An 18,767-nucleotide genomic window follows, 5' to 3' on the forward strand; every position below is an offset into this window, starting at 1 on the left:
ATACATGTAACACAAATAGAAAATCTCTCTCTTAAGCATGGTTCTCTCTAGTCCCGACTTTTAGGTTGTAGAATATGTGAATGTTGCCCTGATCTTATCAAGTAGCACACTCCACCATCGACATGAAGATTTTGGATGAACAACGACAATAGAAAATCCGTGAAACAACTACACTAGATCCAAGATATTTTTGATGAGGTAATATCGCTTCCATTGTATATTCTGGTCTAGTATTCTAACATTATCCATATAAGCAAATATTACATACAAGCTATAGTCTGAAAAGACAATTCACACAGCATATAATTTGTCATAATGTTCAAATCAAAAAGTAAATCACTAATTTTCACAGGTTAGATCAGTTGATACAGATCAGCAATCTGACTATACATGTTGATCAGCAGAATTAAATAATATAGAACATATTAAGACCTTGTATGAATTGGAAGGGCAGCCCAACTACACCTACGAATGGCTAATACAGACTAATTATAAAAGATTTCTTTGGCATTGTAATGCCAATTTCCATACAAGCATCATAGCTTTTAACCCATTTGTTATATCAAAACCTCGGGTCGCATGCGAATCACCAACAGAACCGAGGTCAGTTCCACATGATCTGCCAACTAAAAGGGGCACCAGCACAAACAATCAGGCCCCAAGCATGTAGCCGTTATATTCATCATCCATCGAAAGCACAAGCAGGTCAAACTCCTTGGAGGCTGGATTATCTGAGCTGAATAATTTACATCGCCCTCCATTTCTGCCTGTCAAGTGCCAATATCGAGTAGATCTACAAGTAGTCTTGTAGTTCATCTGGCACATGCAACTTCTCAATGGCAGCCTGTCACAAGATTAAAGACAACAAAGAATCATATGGCAAAAGTTCGAAGACCTACAATTCATTTGCAAAGCTAATTAGAACAAAAAAAAAACAAAAACAAAAATGGCAGAAAAACCTAAAAGACGCATGCTTTATGGCAGATGACCAATTTTACAAGCAAGAAATAGTTATGAAGTAAGTCAATCACCTTAATGGCAGCTACGTCTGTTGCAGGTGGTTTCAAATCTAAAGCAAGACCAAAATGAAGCATCGCTTTGTCATGCATATTACGCCGCTTATAAATCTTACCCATCAACGCATATATGCTGCTTTCACAAGGGGCATACTCTTTAAGCTCCTCCAGGACTTCAAGAGCTTCATCCAGTTTTTCTAAGCTCACTAGTATATTAGCCTTCTGATACATGGGAAGGGGATTCTTCTTATCTGCTAAAATAGCCTTCTCCATTATCACCAAAGCTTCGTCACTTCTCTGCCAGATGATAGAAACAAAATTAGCAGAGCTTTCAAAGACAATTGCTTCCTGAAGGCAAAATATTAGAATCAATATTACAATGAGTCCAACCTTTAACGTGTGCAAAGCTGTACCAAGATAAGACAATATAACAGAAGAACTTGGGTTTATTTGGAAAGCCATCCAGAAGTGATGCTCTGAAAACTCATACTTCTCTTGACGAAGATATATCATTCCAAGCCCATACCAGGAGTTATAATGCCTTGCATCAACCCTAAGTGCACTCTGGTAGCTCTTAATTCCATTCTCAAAATCCTCTAAAGCTACATATCTGCAGATAAGAATGAAAATGCAATATCGTTAATAACTTTATTTTTTTTATAAATAAAAATAAAGATTATTAAAGCAAGAACTAGGCATAACCCAAATATACGGGAAGTAAACAACTGAGAACACTTAGTTACAAGTAGGAGCTAGAGATGGATACAAGGAAATGAAAACAATAGCTGAGGCCCAAAGAAATAAGGTACGCAAAAAGAAACATCTAAGATCTTCCAAAGATCGTTCCCAATCTTCAAAACTCCGGCAATTCCTTTTAAGCCAAATCTACCACGAGACACAGGAATCGCCATAATGTGTGGCATGTGTAGAAGACCTCTCCAACAAGCAAAATGATCCACCACCTACATGGGCATCACCCACGCAGTTCCAATCCTGCTAAAAATATCATCCCATAAAGCCCTAACCACTTCGCAACAAAGTAGTAGATGGTTCACGAATTCACTAGATTTTTTTACACATGCAGCACCAATATATAACAATGAGCCCACGTTTTCTCAGATTGTCCACAATCAGAGATTTCCTATGGGAAGCCATCCAACCAAAGAAAGCAACTTTGGAAGGCAAATTAAACCTCCAAAGGCGCTTCAATGGGAAAGGGTCTTGAGTTGGACGCAGCATCACCTTATAGCTGAAGTAATAAAAAGTAAGAACTGAACATCAAAGCAAAGGTTCAATCCAAGGTATTCAATTTTAAGGGTTAAATCAGGGCGGGAAAAAGAGACTGTCATACTCATGACCACAAAGGGTGTGTGCATATGCAAATCTTGGATTAAGTTGAACAGCTCGCTGGAAATTTTTAAGTGCAGCTTCATGGTCTTTCTGCAAGCTATAGCAATTTCCAATAGCACACCTACATGTCCATTCAAAAGGGAACTTATAAAGAATAATAATGTTGCTCATGAAAACTAAGAACACTGAATACTGTTACCAAAAACAATGCTAGTAATGTAACCCAAAGCTTTTGAAAATTCAGACTGATGTCCCAGCTTAACTTTGACAGGAAAAGTAGGTGATTAATGCCCACAAACAAATAAATCACTGCACTGCTATGAGTAGCCATCATAGATAAACCCTCCCATCCCTCAACTGAACAATTAGACAGGAAATAAGAGTCTCCATATCTTTCAAGAATCAAGAGTTTTACAGATAAAAAATAATAGAACTACCCACTGTATCACCCTGAGGTCTGCAAGTAAAACCTGGCGTCCCAGACAGATTGATTAAAGAATTAAGGCTAGAATGCACCGTGTCATTTTTATAAGGTGAATTTTAATTCGGACAGGATAGGTCGTTACCCCAGTACAAAGGAAGTGTGTACAGTGTTATTTAAAGAAAGGTTAATAAAGAATACCAAGATTGAGGAGCTAAGCGGTCGGTTGATATAAGTTCTTGAGCCAGATAACTCAACTTCATATCTTCCTTCAAATGCTGCAATGGAAATGGAATAATCGTCAGTGAAGCAAGTCAAAGAAACACTATTGTTGCAAACATCCAGTATCACAAATGCAAGTCAATATAATATTAGAGTCGTTGCTTAAGATTATAGTAGTTAGGAAAAAAAATAAGTAGAATAACAACAACTTTAAGCCTGCAGCTTGTGGTCAGCTGAATTCACTGAAGTTACCCATCGAAGGGAGTAAATTTTCAAATTGCATCTTTTACCCCCCCCCCCCGGCGCCTGCACGGGGGGGAGAAAAGAAGAGCACTTGTTTCAAGTACAGTATAGTGAGAACTCACATAAAGAACTGTAGAATATGTATCCATTCCTTCTAAACCGTAAGGGGATGCCTGACGGGCAAGACCAAAGGCCCCATCAGCTTCTGAATAATTAACCAATTCAAAGTATGCTTTTCCAACCTGTATTTGAAACATGAATGGATTAACATGCCAATCAATCAGTAATACGCACGCATTCTACCGTTCTAGCAAAAGAGCCATTTAGGTGCTCAGAAAAAAATAATAATAAAATAAGTCATCTAGGGATAATGGCATGTACAAAAGCCAGTACATCAATAAAAAGCATGCATGTGTAAGTAGAGAGGTATAAAGTCCAGATACGAGTTAAGGACAGAATTTTAAACTACCAAACTACCTGGGAAAGCACCCAGCCAGTGTTATAATGTTGGTGTGGAAGTTTAAGATAGACATCCAGCGCTTCCTGTACAACACGAGCCGGGAAATACAAAATTATCTCAGGTTCAGTGTTTGGTGCTTTCTAATATAATTCCATTAATATTATCAAGCGTGTCATCTTTCCTGTTCTCCTTAAATAAAACCATCTCTTTTATTTATTCCATGATAATCATGTAATACCTGGCACCTGTACATGCACGAAAGTCTGTACCCTTCCCCGAGAGTTCTCAGAAGGTCGATTATTTCTGAAGCGCCACTAATGGCTCTTGAATCATTCATGATACCTCCACTAATTGGAACCATTGCTCCTTGATCAAGAGATCTAGTATCACCATAAGGAGATGTACTAGAAGTTGTTGATGTAATGTTTGAACGAGGATCAGCAGAAGTTTCATTGTGTATCCCTAAACGAGATCAATTTGACAGCTTTAGGGTGTTACTTTAATATCCATTAGGCAGAAATATCACATGATAAAAATAATTCGAGTTAATGGATGGCCAATTTCAGATTGATGTATTGGACACCATCATCTGTGACCTATAGGACACAAACGTCACATCCACAATGCAATTGATTTCAATTTATACATGAGTTAAGTAACAACTATAACATTCATTCCAATGAAGTTCAATTATTAACAAAGTGGCAGAGGATAACTATGAAAAGCAATACCAGTGAGAAATTGTTGTTTTTGCACATCTCAATCTTCACTTGATAGAATATTTGACTGAGTCAGTGAAAGAGATTCATTACCTTCATCAATATTTTCATTGGTCCATGACTGACTCTTGCGAACTGTCACAGCACGAAATGCCATCGAACTCAGCTTGGAACCTCCAAGATATTTTGAAAAGTTGCTAGTTCCATTGCCAACTACCATTGTGGCACTCATATTTGTGTTGGCCCCTACATCTCCAGAAAGCCTATTACTTCGTCGAGCACCAGAATCAGAAAATAATCGCCCAGAAATCTGAAAAGAAAAGGAGAGAAACAAAATTAAATCTTAAGGGAAAAACGATTCATATGGTGCATCATATAAATCTCAAAATGGCATAAAATCACTCAAACAAACTACCTGCACATGGATATACCAAGCAAGTAGTACAAATAATTACTGCAAGAAATGAAGTTACTAAGATAAGCTCAATGACTTAATGAACAAAATGTAAATTTCACCTACTGTACACAGAATAGAACAAACATAACAATTAAATTATTAAGATCAGGTAGAAATTTGCAATAAAATGTATAGGCAAGTTAAACTGCAGATTATGATGGTGGAACTATGTAATGAACTGAAGGCTGTATCAGCACAACAAGCAAAAGAGTCCAGCTATGAGCTGAAATTTAGTACCCATAAAGGGCAAGGAAAAGCAGAAATTCTGAAACCAGATAACCTCACAAAATGAAAATAAAAAGAACACAAACCAGATGGCAAATGATCTCAAAGGCAAACTAAAGACCAGTGTCATCTCAAAAGCTCACAACTTTACACATAAAAGCGTTTCCATATTCAAAAGAGCAATACCTACAACAATTCGAACCCAACTTTATAGAACATCGTGTAGAGTCTAAAGCTGATGAGATTCAGCTCAATTCTAGCTTATTCAAAAGGCCTACATGTTACCACATACATTAGCAATAACTTATATAGGTTCCCAAGTTACATGTACAATAGATGCACACTAATAGAGAGCAAAAGTGATATTCTAGATTGTGAAATTTTTAAGAACGAATTACTGCATAATGGAATAGTCATATTATTCTAAGAGACGTGATATATGAACGCAGTGATGCACGTAACTAGTCTTTAATATCCGAATGACATAATGACATTAAAAGAAGAAAGCGTGAATTTGCAAAGCTATAACCTTCCGTAATTTTCCTTCATCGACAAACTTTCTTCGAGGGGCTTGAATTGTAGAGTTCACTGTGGACCTTGGAGAGCTATCAGCATTGACTGTGCTTTGGTTCGGGCTATTTGGCTGTGCATTTCTACACATAGGTGGTGGGGCAACACCCGACAACTGTAAAATGCAGGGGATTCAAGAGCACTGATTGATCTTCACAGTAAAAAAAGATATTGGAAGTAAAAAAGACGTATTTAACTATACATATTCGTGCAAAATACAAAATCTCTTTTAAGTAAATTGCGTCCATAATCTAGACATGAAAAGAGGTGGAAGATTTCCACATTTCACTTGCATCCATGACTTATAACGAGCAACACCAAATTGGATTATGAATGTAGAACTGCTCACATGAAAGCGTGCCCAAAAAAGTTGAGAGAACCTTGTATTTCACTAGCATAAGCACATTAACTTCCTTTAGAATTTGAAGGATCTAACTACAGTAGTAACTAGTCGGTAGTATACCCCCACCCCAAAAAAAGAATGTAAAACTATACCAACCACTACAACATCATGGGGTGCAATATATACATTATTTTACCTGCGAGGCCATTGGTGAAGGGGTATTATAGAAGCATATGTTAGACAAACCGCCATTTGAAGGCTGAGTAGCAGCTCCTCCCAGTGCAGCTGCTCCATAATAATTGACAGGAATATCTCTTAAGCTATTTCCTTGCATGTGTTTCAATTGCCTTGGACTGGTGTCATGTGAACCTGGGTCAAAGTTGCCAGCAGAAACTAAGCTATGATCCTCATTTGACATGGGCAAGCTTTGGGAAGATGATCTGTGGGGCAAGTACTGCTTTTGTATGCAAATAGTTGCAGCTTCACCAAAAACTACAGTTGCTTCATCAGAAGCACCTAGACCAATGAAAAGAAAAAAGAGGCTTGATTAAATATGGGCCCAGAGTACAAAATCAAGCATCAAAGGTCACTAAGCAACCAATACCATACCACTCAATTATAAGAAAACTACTTAATCAGATTTAGTGTAACGGCCCAAGGAAATTACAATCCATGTCTAAGCTTATAGCCTTATACTCCAAAAGGACTAGTCAATACTACAATTGGAGTTCCTTAGAATCATTAGAAACCCAATTCCACCAAACAAGAAACTAACATGGGACTTGACACTTAATGCACTTTTATCATACTTCTCCCACCCAATGTGAGGCTTAGTGAGGCATTAAAATCTCTCCCACTCAAATTCGTGACATCCTCATCAGGGCCAACGTCACATTTCCAACTCCACATGGTGTTTACTAGGTCAGCTCTTATACTATTTGGAACTATCCAAAGAAAATCCAAATCACGCCTGGACTTATACTCCAAAACTGCCTACTAAAGAACTCATCATTGTTATAACTAGAACAAGTTAGAATCATTATAAAACCAAGTTCAACATACTAAAGAACCAATGTGGGACCTGACACTTAAAATGCTTTTATCATACTTCTTCACCTATATCTTACTTCTTCCGTCCAATGTGGGACTTAGTGAGGCAATAGGACAAGGTGTCGTTTTAGCCTGATGAAGCTGAGACCACTTCAAATTATATTGGTATTGGTTAGAGCCATATCATCAATCACGACCATCCACGCATGCAGGATATGATTTCTCTCCCATAACTATAACTAAAAATATGTTAAGTAATCAACTTACCATGAATTGCAAGCTCGCATTTTGATTATGATATCACACATCCACATGGCCAACTTCAATATTAGAATAGGAAAGAAACTTACACTCTTAGAATTGTGCCATCATAGAGCAAGCAAAATGGCATTAGGTGCATCAATGAATGATTCACAAATGAGATGATTCAAAGGAAAAAAGAACATTTGCAGGGAAATCATCAAATATTAATGATTTGAGTTGAATTTATCTAATATTAATAGCTAAATTCAATTTTGATATAATAATTACCAAGTCAAAAGGAAACCAAATATATGAAGTACGCTGGCTCATAATTAAATTTAGTTCCTAAACATAACATGTTAAGCCCTTAGAAATAACAGATCAGTGGCTGCATGGGTGATCCAAGGTTGATTAAAAGTGTCACATTTTACATAGTGGGATGAAAGTGAGATGAGAGTCTGGAATTACTCATTAATCAATTATGCCAGGACACAGCAGTTCAAGGACTTGATAGTGGCGGTATTCTTTGTACAAACCTAGGACACAAAGCTCCTCATATGCAGCCCACATTAAAGGATCTGTGGATAATGCCTGCTTAAAGTGATGTATGGCAGTTTTCCTTCTATCAGTGTACCTAAAACAGAATAAAAACCTCAATAAATGAGAGCGAATATGCTGAAATAAAAAGTGCACAATATCAAGGAAGATATAAATGGACACAATTATTCAATCTGCACATGAAGAAACTAACGCTTAACCATTTCAGAATTTCTGTTAGTTCTGAAATTCAAACATGACAATTAAATGAATTCAGAACCACTATTTTAGTCATAAAAAAAACAGGTAAACACAATACGTAGAGCACAAAGGATAAAAAGCTACATATAATGAAATTGAAAAAATTGGGCTTTAATGACCCTGTTTACATTGTTTAAGCACAAGTTCAAGCCAGAATTTTGGAGTAGCTAGAGTGCCTCTGAAGAGAAACAAACTAAGGAATAAATAAGAGAATGTGGCCTTGTATCCCTGCTAATAAAACCCTAAGGGGTAGCTCAGCTGGTCCTGCCTTGGGTTTGCTCCCCAATGGTCACCAGTTAGAGTCCCCTTAGGGCCACTGGAGGTTTACCTGGTCGTTAACTTCAGGGCCCCGTAGGATTAGTCGAGGTGCGTGCAAACTGGCCCGGACACCCTCGGTTATCAAAAAAAAAAAAAAAAATAGGCAGCAAAGAAACAAGAAGCGTACGCTGAGAATGATAGAGACTGTATCTTGGGCAAAAAGGAAAGAAAACTTAAATTAATTATGCTTCTTTTGCCTAATTCTGTCAAGACAAATGTTGCTTATTAGACAAGTAAATAATGTATTGTATGATTTATCTGTCTCTGATTTGTGCTGTACATCTATATCGAGCAAAGGGAAATACAGCCCTGTAAGTTCACAGAATGATACAGCCCTTGTACATCTATATCGAGCAACCTACATATTATTATTACTTTAAAAAAAAAAGAAAAAAAAAAAAAAACCTGTGAATAAGTCCTAAAAGGTAATGACCAGCTGCACCATTCGGAATCTGCAGAAAGAAGATAAATAACAAGAAGCAGCAATTCATCATCACCTGAAAGTCAACTGAGCAAGTATACACTTGCTTAAAAAATACATGAACTTGCCTCTGCACCAGGCTCATTAGGAGGGCATAATGCTGCTTCGGCTTCATTAAGAAGATCCATCTGAAAGCATGATAGTGCAAACAAGTAGCGCGATTGAGCCATTTCCGTTCCTTCATTTAAAATAAATGAAGAGAGAGAGAGAGAGAGGGAGATTAGTGGATGAGAAAACTTTCAATAAATTAAGCACAATAAAGAAAGTAGCAAAATCTTAATCACAGATTAGTTCAACAATGGCAGAAACATTTTCAGTACTTTGGCAAATACCCTTTAAAATATGGTATGCAGCATAAGATTGATTGCTGTGCAAGTAACAGCCAGCCAATAATTGCAAATTCATCTGCATATAAGAAAAATTAAAGTGCAAAGGAGTTAAGTAAAAATAAGAGGAATGACAGAAAACATCTAATAACCATGATATTTTTATTTTTTTTTTATAGGTAATCAAAGATATTGTATTCATAGAAATAGGCAAAGCCCAGGTACACAAGAAGTATAAATGAAAAAACGCCTAACTAGAGGTTACAATAGAAAGAAGAAGATCATGGACACTAAATCCATTACAAACTATAGCCCCCGCCCATAGGAACAATGACTTAAAAAAGAAAACTTTAAGCTCATCCATTGTTCTCTCTTGATCATCAAAACATCTAGCATTTCTCTCCCTCCAAATACACCAACACATGCATATTGGTACCAATCTCCAAATTGCCGCTACCTGAGAATCTCCGTGTAGTCCTTTCCAGCTTGCGAGGAAATCCACCAATCTACAAGGCATAACCCAAGACAATCCGACTCTTGAGAAAAAATCATCCCATATAACCTTGGCCACCTCGCAGTGTAAAAGCAAATGATCAACTGACTCCCCATGCTTTTTACACATACAACACCAATCTAGGACAATAACCCGTCGTTTCCTCAAATTATCTGTGGTGAGAATCTTGTCCAAAGATGATGTCCAAACAAAGAAAGCTGCTTTTGAAGGAGCTTTCGTCTTCCATATACTCTTCCACGGGAACATAGACATTTCGGAGTTCGTGAGCTTTTTATAAAAAGAACTGACAAAGAAGATACCTTTCTTAGAATGATTCCAATGCATTTTGTCTCTGGAGCCCCCTGGAATACTTACGGAATATAATGTCACAATGAACTTCGTAATAGACTCCAACTCCCAAACACGGACTGCTCTAATGAAGTCAATATTCCATTGACGGGTGCCATTTGAAAAGATCAGAAAGTCGGCAATCGATGCCTCCTTTACTCTAGCAAGCGCAAAGATGGTAGGGAATGTATCTCATAGACAATGGTTACCACACCATATATCAAACCAAAAACAGACACGCGAACCATCGCCTACAACAAAATGTTCATGTCCTCAGAAGGTGCCCCCCAAAGGCTCCTTATGTTTTTCCACAAACCCATTCCATAAGTGCCTCGTATCTTATTCGAGCACCATCCTCCCCAAGCTTCCTCAAACTAAGAATCTATAATAGACTTCCATAAGGCCTCCATTTCATTTTGGTACCTCCACAACCACTTACCCAAAAGAGTTTGATCGAATTTCATCAAGTGGCGAATCTCCAACCCTCCCCCAAAATTTGGGATACAAACTGTTGACCAATTAACCAGGTGGAATTTGAACTCTTCCCCCAATCCACTCCATAAGAAATCCATTTATAACTTCTCAATGCAGTTAGCCACCTTTGTAGAAAGCGGGAACAAAGACAAAAAATAGGTGGGTAAGTTAGAAAGAGTAATCAAAGTCAACCTAACACATTTCGACAAGTATAGCCTCTTCCAAGCAGCCAATATGTGCTCCACCCTTTCGACTACATCATTCCAAATCCTTTCAGATTTAAAAGAGGCACCCAACGGTAAGCCAAAATACTTCATAGGAAGCGAAGATATCTTGCATCCCAAGGTAGTAGCTAAAATCTCCACATTGGGGGCAGCCCCCACTGGCACTATTTCCGACTTTGCGAGGTTAATGCTCAAACCTGACACAACAACAAAACAAAGGAGTAGCGCCCTCAAGTCTTGGACTTGTCCAAGGTGTGCACCACAAAAGATAAGCATGTCATCATCAAATAAGTGAGAAATGTTGAGATCGCCATTCCCTACCAAAAAACTATGGAGTAACCCACCATCCACCAGGCTCTCAATCATCTTGCTAAGAGCTTCCATGACAAATAAGAAAAGTAGAGGAGAAAGTAGATCTCCCTGTCTCAGGCCATGAGAGGAGTTGAAAAAACTCATTGGTGAGTCATTTACCAAGATAGAGAAACAAGCTAAAGAGATACAAAATTCTACCCATTTCTGCCATTTTCCCCCAAAACCACATCTTCCAAGTAAGTAAAGAAGAAACTTCCAGTTGACATGATCATATGCTTTCTCCATGTCTAACTTGCAAAGTAGCTCGGGTTCTCTAGACTTCAATCGACCATCCAAGACTTCATTTGCGATAAGTACTGAGTCAAGGATTTGTCTACCTTTGACAAATGCATTTTGCGGCTTCGAGATTTGTTTTTCCACCACTGAGCTTAGTCTATTTGCTAACACTTTGGATAGAATCTTGTACATCTCATTCACAAGACTAATTGGGCGATAGTCTCTCACATCCCTAGACCCCACCTTTTAGGAATGAGGACTAAAAATGTGGCATTGAGACTCTTTTCAAATCTAGCATTAGAATGAAATTCATGAAAAACTTGCATAATATCTTCCTTGACCAACTTGAAAGAAATCCAAAGTAAACCCATCCGGACTGGGAGCCTTATCACTTGCCATACCTCTGATAACATTGCCCACTTCCTCTTTTGTAAATGGCATTTCTAACCACCCTACACTCTGCTAGTCTAATGTGGAAAAAGACAAACCATCCACTCTCGGTTTCCAATTATGCTCTTTAGATAAGAGTTATTGATAGTATTGTTCAATGTGGTTTTTGATAACCATCGATCCGAAGAAGCTGCCCCATCTACCATCAATGTATCAATAGCATTGTTCCTCCTGTGAGAGTTAGTCATCCTATGGAAGAATTTCATGCATTTGTCCCCCTCATTAAGCCACAGTACCCTTGATTTCCGTCTCCATGAAATCTCCTCCATCAAAGTCACCCTTTCAAGATCAGCAACTACCTGGCTCTTGCGAATTTTATCAGGTTCAGAAAGGGTTCTGGCCTCCTCCTCGCCTTCCAGACCCTGTAGTTCCTCCATAAGAGAGCGCTTCTACTGAAACACATTGCCAAAAACTTGTTCATTCCACTGTTTTAGGTCCTGTTTTAGCGCTTTCAACTTTTTTACCATAATGAAGCTTGGAGAGCCCTGGAAACTATAAGAAGTCCATTGTCTAACCTTGTCTACAAAACCGTCAGTTTTAAGCCACATATGTTCAAATTTAAAATACCTTCTACTCCTTTGGATGCCTCCACAATCTAAAATGATGGGAAAATTATCAGAGCATAAACGGGGTAATCGTATTTGAGTTACATTCGGGAAGTGTAACTCCCAATCGGGGGTTAGCAAAAATCTATCAATTCTCGACCAAGATGGACAATCACGGTTGTTGGACCAATTAAACATGCCTCCTGATAGTGGAATGTCCATGAGCTCCTATTTTGAAATGAAATCAGAAAAATCTCTCATGGCTAGAGTGATGTGAGGAGCTCCCGACCTTTCGCTTGGAAAGCGAAATGTATTAAAGTCCCCCCCAATGCAACTTGGTAGCTCCCACCAACTAATGACTCCCACCAGTTCTTCCCACAAAAATCTTCTCTCTGAATCAATATTTGGGTAGCAAACACCAGCAAAAGCCCATTTGAAGCCGTCTTTTAGATTGACAAAAGAGCATGTAACCGAGAAATCACCCACACACTCCTCCATCCTTTCCACCACCCTTGTGTCAAACATAATTAGAACTCCCCTGGAAGCTCCTTTTGATGGTAGGTAAGACCACTCAACATGTTGTCCTCTCCATAAGCTGCAAACTATTTGTCTTGTAATAATTTCCAACTTAGTCTCTTGTAAGCATATGATGTCCCATTTCCATTGGCGAAGTAAATTTCTTACTTGGAGCCGCTTATTAGGATCATGCAGCCCCCTCACATTCCATGATATTATTTTTGGTTTCATGGGACAACCATTTTACCCCTCCCCTTACTACGCTCCCGAGTAGAGCTCTTCTCACCTCCATCCTCTTTCATCGCCCAATCTAGCCTTTTGAGTTCTCTTTCCCTTTTTTTGGCCGAAGCCAAGGATTGATCAGACTTGTATTGGGCATTCACAGCCTCTACAGCTGTAATTAGGGCCATAAATTCAGCTTCGAAATTCCCGTAAGAAATTCCTACCATATGCTTAATGTCCATCGCTCTCTGGATAACCAAATCTGACACATTGGGATGAAAAGAGTAGAGTGGAGTAGGCTCATCCTCCCCATCCCTATTAGCAGTAAACAGAACCAAAGAGCCAGTATTTTCAAAGACACAGGGCTCTTCTACCATCTCCAGTCCTGAAGAAACAACCTGATCCAACACCTAGGCTAATGCCTTCGCCACCAAGGGGACACTAACCAACCCAGAAGGTGTCGGCGGCACTGTCTGTGCCACCACTAGGCCTGAAAGCTCAGCTAAATCGACATTCATCTCCAACAAAACATTTTGTGGCAACGCTGGTAGTGACTTTGCCACCAGAGAGTTGGGAGATAGGCCAGAGCATGCCGACAACGAAGTCTGTGCCACCTCAATGGGTGGCAGCCTATCCATAAGCTCCTCGTGCTCCAACGAAACTTGCGTAGGACAATTGGCTACATCGAGGGTTTCCATTGCTTGGGTTGTCGTTCCTGTGGCTGCCGTCGCTTGGGTCGCCGACGTAAGGGAAGCCGTCTGTTTCTGTTTTTGTGCAGATTCTAACGATAAAAAGCAACTCACGGCACTACTCAAATTCGGCTCATCAGCTCTAATCCCTACCGACACCAATTCTGGCACCCCAGACCTCTCCGGCGAACCCACCATTGCCTCCGACTAACTCACCACCATCGACGTCAACCCCTGACCCACTGCCAACGGTGGAGGTTGAGACGACGACGGGGTTTCTCTATAGGCAGCCCTACATCTCTAGGCAGGCTTCGTGCCCTGGGCCTGAGAGACAGGCTTGGCCATCGAGTTGGGCCGTTGGGCCACTGGAAGACTAGCCTGCGAAGCCCAGGATCATAAACCAGCCCATTTAGAGATCCTTCTCCCTCTGCAATCCCTCCTCAACGCAGCATTTTAATATTCCCATATTAAGAAGTAAACCCCCCACTTGCGTCTCCATCTCTGCCAAAGCATGCAGCAGAGTTGCCAAACTTGGCCCCGACATACACCTGCCCAAACTTGCATCTTCACAGAGCCGCACCTTCACCAGAGAGGAAGTAGCACCTGACCCCTCTGCAGGTTTTGGAGCTCGACACAAGGCCTCTATGTACGAAGAGAAGACTTGATGCCCCTGTGGTGGAGGAGGAGGCATCCATGGGTGGCTCCCTCTGTTATTCCTTCCCAAAACAGAGGAAGTTGTAGAAATTTCCTTCAACAACTCTCCAAAATTCCTCCAACCTACCCCTTTCCTCCCTTCCAGTATCACTAGTAAACTGCGCCATTTCTCTTGACCGAACTCCGATAAGGAGAAAAAACTCCCATAAGAGTTACGCTGCCTCTACATCACCAACACCTAAGAACCATTTCTACGCGATCTGATGAAAACAGAGGGTCCCTCAGAAGCTACACCTTCCTCCACCATGATAGCCAGTCATCCCAACGAGTCTTGATCAATGAAAATGTGATTCACAGCGCGACAGCTGCTCTTAGTGATTCTCCACCACCTTGCATTCATCTTCTTAAACTCGAAGCACTTTTGATCAATAACAACATTCCTACTCGACTCCATCACAACACAACTACTCATAAAGAACTGGAAAAAAAAAAAAAAAAAACAGAGCTAAACAACACTGGTCTCAACCGGCGATAGCAGAACACCAACGGAGAGACGCAGCATTTTCCCTCAAGTGTACGGATAAGGAAAAAAAAAAAACAGGAGAGAGAAAAAATTACTTAATAACCATGATAATAAATTTAGCCTATAATAATTATATCCTTTACTATCATTCAACAAAGCAAAAACTTGGGCAAGCGATGTGTGCTGTAATGAACAGAAATTGATCCCCCCCCCCCCCCCAAACCCAAAAGAAAAACTAAAAACCACTTTGCTTTGCTATTTTCAGAAAATTGCCAGAAGGAGTTCCTAGTCGAAGCCAAGGAAGTAACAAAGCGTGTAAAGTAAACCAATTCCATGAACCGTTTCCACTAGTGGAATTTCCTTTTTTAGGGCAGCGGGTAAGTAAGTTGATTACGAGTTAACCCACAACTTCAACCAGGGAGGATACAAAAACAAGAAGTAAAATGTAAGCACCTTTCTTGAACTCTATGCCGCATTTGCATACCCCCACCACACCCACCACCCCCCCCCCCCCCCCCCCCGCCCCTGCGGGGGGACCCCCAATATAAACCTGCAAAGTTCTCATCACACCAACTAAAGAAAAAACGATATAGAATGAACTAAACTAAGATTACTTTAAAAAAAAAAAATTAAAGTGTCAGTCTTGATACTTGAACCTAATGCCTCAGTTGGATGATTGAGAACACAGATTTAAGGAAAAAAAAAAATGGAGATACATAATGCCGCAAGATTTGAAAGAAATAACTTTTCTTTTTAGTTTTAGTAAAGAGGCGAGGAAGTACAGAGCAAGTGAACAGTTTAAAAAAAACAAAAAAAAAGGTACCTCAGAAGGGAACTCAGCGCATAGGCGTTCGCACATGAAAATGGCGTTCCGGTACATGTAATGGCGAAGGCTGCTCTGTACACATTCTACCAGTATTGATTCCATAGCTGCTTCGATTCTCAAAGAGAGGGGGGGGGGGGGGGCGTGAGGAGGACCGAGGGGGTGGAGCCGGGAGGGGATTGTTTTTTTTTTTTTTTTTTTCTAAATTTGGGGGCTTAGGTTCAAATCGAGGCGGCACGTCACGAGGCACGTGAGAGGGATGGGGGATTTAGCAACAGGATGATAGAGTATAAACGTCGTCGTTTTACCCTAACATTTGGGCCCAATCCATGTTTGTGAGGAGTGATGGTCAAAGGTCCAAAGATCAAAAACAATTGTGCGAGAGAGGCTGAAGACAGACAGACAGACAGACAGTCGGTCTTTAGACTCTTTACTCTTTACCCGTGGCAGACAGCCTGAGTTGGGTTTTGATCATCAATCGTAAACATGGGGGCAACGCTGTCTCTCCATGAATTAAAAGGTTTTGGTTTTTTTTTTTTTTTTTTTTTTTTTTTTTTTTTTCTCTCTAATGGGGGCAATTAGGTGGTTTTGGCTTTTGCAGTTTCTAGAGATCCAAGGAAAACCAAAACAAAAAGCATCTTGGTCGATCGCTTCATTCATTCCTTCCATCTTCTGGAGAAGGACGACGATTCGACTATGTTATTAGGTATTCACAGAATACAATTTCTTTTTTTCAAGATGATTCTCACACTCTCTTTATCATAAAATAATTATCAGACATTTTCAAAATACCAACGCATTGTACTCATCGATATGTGTTTTTTTTACGGCAACTGTACAGTAATTTGAGTTAAGTTAAAATTTAAAAATTGAAAAAAATATTTTTAAAATATTTTTTTTATTTTAAAATTTAAAAAAATATATATAATAATGAAATGAGTTCAACTCATTTATCTAAACAGGACGTAATTGTTTCTTTATCTTTCATTGAAACTCAACTTTATATTATTTTATTTATAGTATTCCTTGGATACGACTTTTATAGAGAAAACGCTCAATTTCCGTGACAACTCTTGAAAGAAAATAATAATTGAAAAATCACACTTTACACCTCTCAAACTTTTAACCTCATTTGAAGTTCAATGGATAAAAAAAAATGTGAATGGACCATAAAGAAGTGTTACTCTCCAATGTTTTTGCTTTTTCTTGGTTTGAAGAGACTTGTTAACCCTCGTTTAGATAGTGAGATAAAAAGATATGATTTTATATGAATATTAAATTAAATTAAATGTTATTATTATTATAAAATTTGAAAAAAATAAATTTTTTATTATATTTTATATAGAAACTTAAAAAAAATATAATAATAAAATAAAATGAAATGAGATGAGATAAAACTATTTCTATATCAAACAAGCCTTAAAGTGTCTAAATTTTTCTCTGGGCTATAGTAAAAAGAAAAGACTTTGGAAGCCCACATTTTGATCAATTGCTACAGAAGCTGCTCACGAAATTTCCACTTCCTGAGATCAGAAATAAAGAAAGGTGTTGGAGGCTGATCGTTTTTATAAAGTGGATATGACAAAACCTTTGATCGAATGGTCATTCGTCCTCACTGTATGGAAATGCTTTTGGCCTTCCCCCACCATGATTCCTTAGTTCCGGTTTGAATATAAGAACTATTCATATTATTATTATAATTTTTTTAAATTTACACATAAAATATAATAAATAGATTAATTTTTTTAAATTTTAAAATAATAATAATATTAAAAAATAATATTCTAATAATATTTTATTCAATTTTTAATTTTCATCATATCTCAACTCACTATCCAAACAGAATCTTTCGATTCACCGATGCATATAACTACCCCATGATCCCAGCTTCTTTATCCTCATAATTGCTTTGGTTTTCTCCTGCACGTGGTTTTCAAACTCTTTTCATATCATGTAGGTATCACGCTTTACCTTCCAAATCTTGACAATCTTTTGATTCATCACCCTTTTTTTTTTTTCCCTTTCTTTCTCATAAAATTATTTTGTTTGAAATAAAGAGTATTTGTGTTTTACAACTTTATAGAATTTCTCTCAATTATCATAAAATAAAGTTATAAAAATTGAGTATTTGTCTGGTGATTCAATCTTTAATTAAAGTTTAATATTAATTTACCTTATCATAAGATATCCACACAACCACTTGTTTTCTTTTGCATTATTCTCTGCATCACTCATTTTTTGTCCTTGCTTATTACAGTGTCTGTGGGAGCTGTGAATTATGGAAATATAAATTACCTTTTCTTGAAATGATTTTAAGGAAAGCAAGTTTTTTTTTCTTTTTTTTTTTTTGGGGGGGGGGGGGTGTTTAGGATAACCTAAATCTTTGGTGGACCCTTGACAGAAATCGTTGTGGATTTTAGTTGGACGCGAATGGGGCAGGGAATCTTGTGGGCAAAGCAAGTGGGGAGTGCCTGTCTTGTATTTGTAACACACTTGATAATATCCGCATACGTATTGGAGAATAATTACTATTCATGCGACATCAGAGACATTGAAAGTCCGGTAGAAATAGTCATTTATTTACAAGTTAAGAACTGCTACAGATACAAAGAGATTATACAAAAGTAAATCTATAAATTGGCTTGATTTTATGTGATCCGTTTACATCAAGTCATGTCAATTTGTAGATTTATTTTTGTGTAATTTATTTGTAGTTAAACTATTTCTCTTACAAGATTAGAAATATGAGCAACCTAGGATAGGATTCATAACCCTAATCCGTCTGTTGATTAATGTCTTTCTCAATTTACTACACAATGCTATGTTGTTTGTTGTCTACACTCTTATCTACTAATGCTGGTACGTTGCGTTTTTCCACTTGCAGCTGGACCAAGTAAACGAAACCGTGCTAGCTGTATGTGTCGTTTCAAGGAAGTCTCTGGTCAACGGTCACGGCTGGAAAGCTAACGTTCTTAA

The 18,767-nt window shown here is 38.5% G+C and overlaps 1 protein-coding gene across 2 annotated transcripts; it reads right to left on the reverse strand.

Moving 5' to 3' along the window:
- Positions 1-318: 318 nt before the first annotated feature.
- Positions 319-15,990, reverse strand: LOC121251247 (cell division cycle protein 27 homolog B-like). Of its 2 annotated transcripts, none has more exons than XM_041150616.1 (16): positions 15,792-15,990; positions 9,249-9,321; positions 8,985-9,094; positions 8,841-8,887; positions 7,856-7,953; positions 6,223-6,542; positions 5,643-5,798; positions 4,525-4,741; positions 3,951-4,174; positions 3,730-3,795; positions 3,375-3,494; positions 2,989-3,065; positions 2,368-2,487; positions 1,407-1,626; positions 1,133-1,313; positions 319-844 (listed from the first exon to the last, which is right to left on the reverse strand). In XM_041150616.1, the coding sequence occupies exons 1-16, from the start codon at positions 15,894-15,896 to the stop codon at positions 834-836; spliced, it is 2,145 nt and encodes a 714-aa protein (XP_041006550.1). In that variant the 5' UTR covers positions 15,897-15,990; the 3' UTR covers positions 319-833. The 2 variants fall into 2 exon arrangements, with proteins under 2 accessions (XP_041006550.1, XP_041006546.1); XM_041150612.1 differs by having other exon boundaries at positions 1,032-1,313; positions 15,792-15,989.
- Positions 15,991-18,767: the final 2,777 nt, after the last annotated feature.

This window comes from Juglans microcarpa x Juglans regia, chromosome 1D, assembly GCF_004785595.1.
Source record: "Juglans microcarpa x Juglans regia isolate MS1-56 chromosome 1D, Jm3101_v1.0, whole genome shotgun sequence".
Classification (NCBI taxonomy): Eukaryota; Viridiplantae; Streptophyta; class Magnoliopsida; order Fagales; family Juglandaceae; genus Juglans; species Juglans microcarpa x Juglans regia.

Bases quoted from the DNA above. Each gene is read 5' to 3' on its own strand.
- LOC121251247 (XM_041150612.1), bottom strand. From the start codon at position 15,896: ATGGAATCAATACTGGTAGAATGTGTACAGAGCAGCCTTCGCCATTAC. The intron at 4,742-5,642 runs GTTATAGCTTTG...TTTTCTTTTCAG, and splicing joins ATGAAGGAAAATTACGGAAG to ATTTCTGGGCGATTATTTTC. The intron at 3,066-3,374 runs GTGAGTTCTCAC...TTTCCATTGCAG, and splicing joins CATATTCTACAGTTCTTTAT to CATTTGAAGGAAGATATGAA.